General features: G+C 37.7%; 1 protein-coding gene across 1 annotated transcript; it reads left to right on the top strand.

The window, feature by feature from the left end:
• The first annotated feature begins 1,886 nt into the window (after nucleotides 1-1,886).
• On the top strand, nucleotides 1,887-7,319 carry LOC119666495. Its single transcript, XM_038075774.1, has 3 exons — nucleotides 1,887-2,763; nucleotides 6,596-6,723; nucleotides 7,068-7,319. Exons 1-3 carry the CDS (start codon nucleotides 1,887-1,889, stop codon nucleotides 7,317-7,319), a joined length of 1,257 nt encoding a protein of 418 aa, XP_037931702.1.
• Nucleotides 7,320-8,722: the final 1,403 nt, after the last annotated feature.

Below are 8,722 nucleotides of genomic sequence, written 5' to 3'. Positions count from 1 at the left end.
CTCCACCTCATGATTCTCTAAGGCTTCTGACATCAGAGGCGAATAGTAAAAGGATCCCGGTTATTATTGGAGCCGATGCCAATGCACATCACGAAATGTGGGGCAGCACCGACACCAACGAGCGATGTGAGTGTCTTTTTGATTTCATTCTTGCAGGCAACTTTATGATCGCTAATAAAGGTAATGAACCAACATTCATGACTTCTAATCGAACGGAAGTACTCGACATTACCCTCATTAGCGTACACTTTTCTAATTTTCTCAAAAACTGGTCTGTATCACAGGACTGCTCCTTTTCGGACCACAGATACATAATGTTTGACGTGGACCTGTTGGTGAACTTTGAAATAATTAGATCACCCAAGCCTGTCAATAGGAAACGTACCGAATGGTCCACTTTTCGATCAACTCTTGAGTCTAGCTTACAGCCGGACCCCCCCACTATTTTGAACTGCTCCGATATCGAACAGACAGTCGACCTCCTCACGGCAGCAATCAAAGGCGCTACAGATGCGGCTTGTAAGCCCTCAATATTTCGTGGAAAACCTAAACCACCATGGTGGAATCTAGATATTATAGATCTCCGCAAATGTTGTAGAAAACTTTTCAATGATGCTAAAGCAACCGGTAATTGGGCACTATATAAGGAAAAGCTTAGGGAATTTAAATATGCCATTCGGCGGGCCAAAAGAGCAGCTTGGAAAAATTTCTGTGGTAACATAGAAACTTCTTCTGAGTCTAGTCGACTGCGTAAAATTCTTAATTCCTCCCATAAGACCCTAGATTGTATCCGGGCCCCCAACGGTCAATGGACTAACTCTAGCAAGGAAACTTTAGATATTCTGCTAGACACTCATTTCCCAGGGAGTGTAGCCTCTGATGCGTATGCATCAGCACAGTTCGAGTCACCTACGCTGGCTATCTCCAATCCTTTTCAAGTGACTTACACGCAAATAAGGTGGGCCATCAAAACTTTTCAACCATATAAGTCTCCAGGTCTGGACGGCATCATTCCTGCCGACATCCAACAAGGTGAATTTGTCATTCTTCCCTGGCTTCTTAGTATATATAACAGCTGCCTTAAACTCATGTATATTCCCAGTCGTTGGAGAATCGCTCGAGTAGTATTCCTTCCCAAAGTAGGGAGAACGACACACTCCAGCGCCAAAGACTATAGGCCCATTAGTCTGTCCTCCTTCCTTCTAAAAGTACTGGAAAGGGTTCTTGATCTTCATATCAGAAACACTATAAACCCCGGACTTCTTTCTTCATCACAGCATGCATACACTAAAGGCAAGTCTGTCGACACGGCGCTTCATGCTCTCATTTCACAAGTTGATTATTCCATCTCTCTCAGGGAATATACACTTGCAACTTTTCTAGACATTGAAGGCGCTTTCAATAATGTGTGCCCAAATGGTATCGTTAAATCTCTTTCAAATCTAAACCTTGATGAAAGTCTGGTGAAGTTTGTAGAGGTCCTTCTTAAAACAAGAATTATCACCTCCGATATCGGAAGTTTTAAATCATGTAGAACAGTTTGTCGGGGAACACCACAGGGTGGGGTACTTTCCCCACTGTTGTGGAACATAGCGGTTAATACCTTGTTGAAACTTTTGGAACGATCAGGATGTAGCGTAATAGCTTATGCCGATGACATTGCTATCGCTTCATCGAGTAAATTTCCCCAGGTTTTATCGAACGTTATTAATTCCGCGCTCGTCACGATAACCGAATGGTGTAGAGAATTTGATCTTGATATTAACCCTGGTAAGACCGAGGTCATTCTCTTCACTAGAAAATACAAAATTCCTTCCTTCTCCCTTCCCAAGATAAAAGACATTACACTAAGCTTAAGCTCGAGCGTCAAATATCTGGGCCTCATAATGGATTCTAAACTCAATTGGAAGGCAAACTTGGTTGAGAGAGTCCGCAAAGCTACTTGTGCCACTTACTGTTGTAGAAGAGCTATAGGTCGTAGCTGGGGTCTTCAACCTCGTATTTTAAATTGGCTCTATACGGCAGTTATTGAACCTACTCTTCTCTATGGGGTTGCTTTCTGGTGGCAAGCTACTGAAAAGGCATGTCACTCTAAACTTATTGACAAAACTAGGAGAATATCCGCTCTTCAAATCACCGGTGCTTTGCGCTTCACTCCCACTAAGGCCCTTTTCACTCTGCTTCACTGGTTGCCATCGCGGCTTCTTGTAAAACAGCAAGCTAAGATTGTAGCAACCAGACTAAATGCTCTTCCACGCTGGTCTAGAATTGATACAGGACATGCGATCATACTGAATCAGGATCTTCCAGCCCCCTTATCAATCGACTACAAGTGTTCCTACTCAGACCTTAACCAGGGGTTTAAAGTTCTTATACCTAGCAGAGAAGACTGGACCCTTGGAAGAGTATCTACCTCTAATACAATAGACATCTACACAGATGGCTCCAAAATAGACAATCGAGTCGGCTGTGGCATTTTCTCGGAAAGATTAGGTCTTAGTGTCTCGCTTCGACTTCCTAACTACTGTAGTGTTTTCCAAGCAGAAGTAATGGCTATCCATTATGTTGTAAAATGGATCCTTGACAATTGTACCTCTGTAGAAAGCTATTCGATTTTCTCGGACAGTCAGGCTGCCGTTAAATCACTGGTAAGCACCTCAGCCTCATCAATTATTACGCAAAATTGCCGTGTTTCTCTCAATGACCTAGCTATGTGTGCTAACGTTCAACTTATCTGGGTTCCTGGTCATAGGGATATTGCGGGTAACTGCAGGGCGGACGAGCTTGCCAAGACGGGGGCTCTTCTCCCTGATATTCATCTATTAGAAATTGGTGTTCCACTTGCAACAGTTAAACTGGCAATTAAACAAAAATATCTAAGCATTGCTCAGCAACAATGGGTAAGTGAGCCCAGTTGTCACATTTCTAGGTCGATCTGGTCTAACTTGGATAAAAAGCGTACAAATCAGCTGCTCCAACTAAAGAGAGATCTGCTCAGTGCTACGGTATCGGTGCTGACGGGTCATTGTTTAATAGGGAGGCATGCTATGAGACTGGGTCTTCCTTATAATGACCTTTGTCGCGGATGTGGCTCTGAGGACGAGGAGGAAACTATGTTTCATCTCATGTGTCAGTGCCCATCTTTAGCCAGAAGAAGATCAAAAATCTTGGGGGCCCCTTTTCTGACCGATCTAACTGATCTGTCATCCTACAATGTGAGGGACCTAGTGTTGTGGTTACGTGCACGATAGGGTGTGGAAAAAACGGTTTGGCCGTTATTAAATAAAAATGCAAATATAGCCTTGGCACTAAGTCTCATGTTACGATGCGGTAGCATAAGACTATGCAGAAGGCAACGATCCCGCAACGCGAGCGTGGAATGTGCTGACACTACAAAACGTGACCAGCAAACACGCCACTTTTGAAGCTAACGCAAAAGTACAGAAACTTTTGAGTGAGCAGTTGCTGTTTTGTCCCCACCGAACAAGGAACGGTCTAAACTGAAAGCCATAGCGCGTTCTTAACGTTCGAGTGTTCATATGTATCACCGTCGGGCTGCACGGTTCGAAAGCATTTTGACTCTGTGTTTTTCAAAAAATAGAAAGTGGTTAAGTTAAGCAATAAAAGAAAGTGGAATAAGTTAATTCTATGATCGATAGAAAACAGCCCCAACTTGATTCAAGTGATTCTAAATTGTTAAAACAAATATCGTCGAAAGCACAATTGCTAACACCAAAATATTTAAAAGTAATGAAAACGTTTTGTGTTAATACAATCTAAAACAAATATCGTCGAAAGCACAAATTGCTAACACCAAAATATTTAAAAGTAATGAAAACGTTTTGTGTTAATACAATCTAAAACAAATATCGTCGAAAGCACAAATTGCTAACACCAACATATTTTAAAGCAATGAAAACGTTTTGTGTTAATACAATCTAAAACAAATATAGTCAAAAGCACAATTGCTAACGCCAAAATATTTAAAGCAATGAAAACGTTTTGTGTTAATACAATCTAAAACAAATATCGTCAAAAACACAATTGCTAACATCAAAATATTTAAAAGCAACGAAAATGTTGTGCTGAAGTCAAGTTAAAACAAATATCGTACTACAAATTTCGTTTTTCGTCAGCAGCCGTTAATCAACATGAGGTTTATCTCTTCCTCAATTTCCAATTCACGTCGTTTTTCCTCCTTTTGAACTGTCGAGATTCTTGGTCGAAACAACAACAACCTTCAAGTTTCCTGAACAAAACACTGTGTAACCACCAGCAACAACCCTAATCTTTAACAAAAACCAACTCGGTGGTGATCATAATTGTGTCAAAGAAAGCAGCAGAGGCACAGCCGAAGTGTAAGCAGAACTACACCAGTAAACAACTGCAGCGGAATTAATCCCATCAGCCACTAAGTTGGAAGTGACAACACCAGCAGCAACAGGTCGGCATCAATAGTTCCGGATCGTAGCAAAGCGACGACAGCATTTGGAGTAGGGTTTAAATCTAATAAATACACAAGAACCGAACCCCAACTCCTCGTGTTTTTTTTGTAATATCAACACCGATAGGGACCACGACACTAGCTAGATTCATAGAACTGTCGGGCTGGTTTTCTTTCACCTAATGGGGGAGTCGTTGCCTCTCTGTTGGGCGTTGGTCGTATACAGATCACCTTATCTATATACGAACATCGCTCTTTCCTTGTGGTACCACAACGGGCCATTATTTGTGCTTAAGTGGGCTTTTTCTTGGTAAACAGGGCCGCCACTCCAACCAACCAACCAACCCTAGTGATGTACATAAAATATAAATTATAACTAAATTAACTTGATTTACATACATTGAACAATGTAAAAATTCTATTATTTATAAAATTTGTTTATTTACTTTATATAAACATTATTTCTAGAGAATATGAAGCATAACTAAATTAACTCGATTTACGTACATTGAACAATGTAAAATGCTATTTATTTAAAAAAATTTGTTTATTTACTTGATATAAACATTATTTCCACAGAATACGGAGTTTAATTAAATTAACTTGATTTATATACATTGAACAATGTGAATTCAATTTATTTATAAAAATTTGTTTATTTACTTTATATAAACATTATTTCTAGAGAATACGAAGTTTAACTAAATTAACTTGATTTACATACATTGAACAATGTAAAATTCTATTTATTTAAAAAAATTTGTTTATTTACTTTATATAAACATTATTTCTATGTAAATAATTAAATTTGAATAATATATATAACAACAATAAAGAATATGTTCGATACAAAGGTTAATGTGGTTTTTGAGTAAAACAGTGATTAGGTACGAGTAAATAATCAGGAATTACGCTGTGAATCGGAGTCGAGCCCAAAAATACAAATTATCTTGTAAGAACCTTGGACACTGCTGAACTATCCCAACTATAGACTGCCCCACGTAAAGGGATTCATTACAAGACACAGGCAAGTTTCAAATTTCAGACAAACAAATTCGATGCAAAGTCATCGAAATAACTCAACTCCAATGGAGGTTGACTATGTACAGGACAATAAACAAATTCCTAAAGAAGAACATTATGTGACCCCAGAACATCTCTACTGATTGTTGAATTAACTATAAAAGAATAAATGCCTGAAATAAAATGCCTAACTGGTTCGACAACCACCCTACTTGACAAAAACAAATTGTTGAATTACAAACGACAAAAACTAAAAACTACAATTCCTAGGACAAACCACCATTAATGAAGGAATAGTAAAACCTCTGCCAAATGAATTCAACGAAAATAATTTTATTAGTCGACAACTTACATCGTTTATAAATAAAAGCAAATTTATTCACTAGTTTGCGAAGACACGAGTTTAGAAAAAAAAACATAAAATTAAAAATTTATTTGAAAGGAATATAGAATATATATAAGAATATATAAATAAAACATGTGTTAAATATTTAGACGATATACTTATTTTTAGCACAAGTCTAGATGAACACATTACAAGCATTCAGAAAGTATTTGACAAACTTAAACAACATAATCTAAAAATTCAAATTGACAAGTGTAATTTTTTTTTCTAAAACAACTGAATACTTAGCTCATGTATTAACACCGGAGGGGATAAAGCCGAATGCAAGTAAAATTGAAAGCATTCAACTGCTTAAACTACCCGATACTCCAAAACAAATAAAATCATTTCTTGGTTTTACTGGATACTATAGAAAATTCGTGAAAGAATATGCTAAAGTAGCTTACGGTATGACACGATATTTAAAGAAGGGTACAAAATTAAGTTAAAAAGACCCGTAATAAATTGATGATTTCGAAAAAAATTATTAACAGAGTCCCCTATCTCAAGATATAATAACTTGGAAAAATAATTTAAATTGTGTGAGGACGGAATTTTTACATTAAAATGTCCACCCTACATAAGAAAGTAATACAAGTCCGAACCGGCGACATCTGCGAACACAATATAAAATTTAAAATTGTATTATAAAAATTAACTAAAATAAACAAATACGTTGAATATGAATATTACTTTTGTTTATTTATTATAACTTTCTTTTTAATTTACAAATTAAAATTTAGCAAACATAAACACACTTTCTAGCGAACATCAAATTAAAACAAAATGTGGAGCGGCTAAAAGAACAGTACAAGAACCCACCAGTGAAGTACACATCGCAGTCCCACCTATGCCACAAACCATTGAACAAGTAAGGAAGTGGGCTATCAAATATGATGGGAGCAAGGACCCACTAATGTTCATCGAGCGAATCGAAGAATTGGTAGAAGTCTATGGGTTAAATAATAACACCATGCCACGCACTATGCCCGAACTCTTAAAGGACAAAGCGTTGATCTCATACAGAAACAACAATAAACAATGGAAACTGTGGATCACCTTTAAGTCCGACTTTCTTAAATTTTTCCTACCAGCAAGGTATTTTGAGAAATTAGAGGATGAGATCCGTGCGCGCAGATAAAAACAACGAGAGCCTTTTAAAGACTATGTTGTCACTATACAGAATTTAATGCGACATGCCGGAATCAATACTAGTCAGCAATTGGATCGAATTCAGGGACGGACTTACAGTTAAATATTAAACGTCGTGATTTCGTGAATCTGGAGGAACTGGTAGCATTGGCCGAAGACTTTGAGCTATTACGCCGCGAACAGGAAACAACTAATCATAACAAGCCAAGTGAGGAACGTAACCATACAATGAAAGTCCAGAACATGAAAATAGATCATCCCAAATTGGCCTGTCGCCGCTGTGGACAATGCGGACTCATTGCTAGTAGATGCTAAGGACGCCCAATTCTATTCTGTTGGGAGTGTGGCATCAAGAATATCCGCACCATTGTCTGCTGCCGACAATATTCGGCAAACGAAAACCAGAAGCAGCTCGACCACGATGTAAAGTTATTGAGAGTCATCCACCGAAGAACCTAAACAGTTAAAAAGATAAAAAGATCAACGGAAAAAACGCAATCAATACTAACCTTAGCACTAAAAATAAATACAAAACCCACGCCTTGGATATCGGTAAATCAGTTTCGTACATAACACCGGTCGATAGGAGAAATAAACCAAGAGCTGCTGGTTGGCGAACGGAATGCTCCACACCTATCGAAGCCCAAGCAATGGAAATGCAGTTGCCAGCAGTCAAATTGGCAGAACAACTGCTAATGGATATTGACAATGATGACGTTATAGTCTTAGACGCCCCAGAGTTAGTCGACGAGCTCAACCGTAGTATTAATAGTCCAACCACCACCACAAATAATACAGAAGCTTTCACATCGACAACTGCAAACGAGCTATTACAACGGATGTTGTATTTGTCCGTCGGACAAATACCACAAACACCGAGAGCACCACCTTCGCCTAACATTAATCTCGTAAAATCATTAAGGTCGTGTAGTGGCATATTAACCATGACCACACACAATACGTTGTGTGCAATATTTAATGTGTCATGCCAACCCAAAACTCTCGGATATCAAGCATGACCGAGAAACCCAAAATGCCAAATATAAAATAATTGATGAGTCAGATATTTGACTGGCATGCTCAACACATGAATTTGTGTTAAGTGTTTTCCGGGATCATATTGCAAGCAATTGTGCATGCAATATGAGTTGCCCTCAATAAAGTTGGTAACCAGATGTGTGCCACTGTAAAGAATACAATTGTGAGCGAAACGACCAATGACATAAGTATATGAAAATTTTATGACACAGATAATTATAAGTATTAAAATTGTATAACCAATAGTAAATAAGTAAATAAGCAGAACGCTAAGTATTCTATATATGCGTTCTTAGTACATAAGAGGTATCAAACTTTCTTCGGTACTAGAACGTAAGTTATCAGACAGTCTTTTTGTAGTGTTTGATATAGTGTATACAAAAGATACAGCTAAGGAACTAAAATGTAAAAACCAGAATTATAACAAAGATCTAAACAAAACATTATTGACTTTTTATTTTATCATTGCTATGTGAAATATGCATAGCTCAAAACTTTGTCACTAGAATAAACGGTTTCTAGTAAAACCATATGTGGAACACTTGCGTTCTTAGTTATAATACCATTTATTCATAAGCTATTTCTTTTAAGATATTATATACGTCTAATTTGGGTTAACCAATTAGAGGCAAGTAATTTTAATATTAACCAATACAATCAATACATAAGATTCTATAGGA

The sequence above is a fragment of the Teleopsis dalmanni genome, chromosome 1 (assembly GCF_002237135.1).
Source record: "Teleopsis dalmanni isolate 2A chromosome 1, ASM223713v2, whole genome shotgun sequence".
In the NCBI taxonomy this organism is placed as follows: Eukaryota; Metazoa; Arthropoda; class Insecta; order Diptera; family Diopsidae; genus Teleopsis; species Teleopsis dalmanni.
This window is presented reverse-complemented; position numbering and strand designations above follow the sequence as displayed.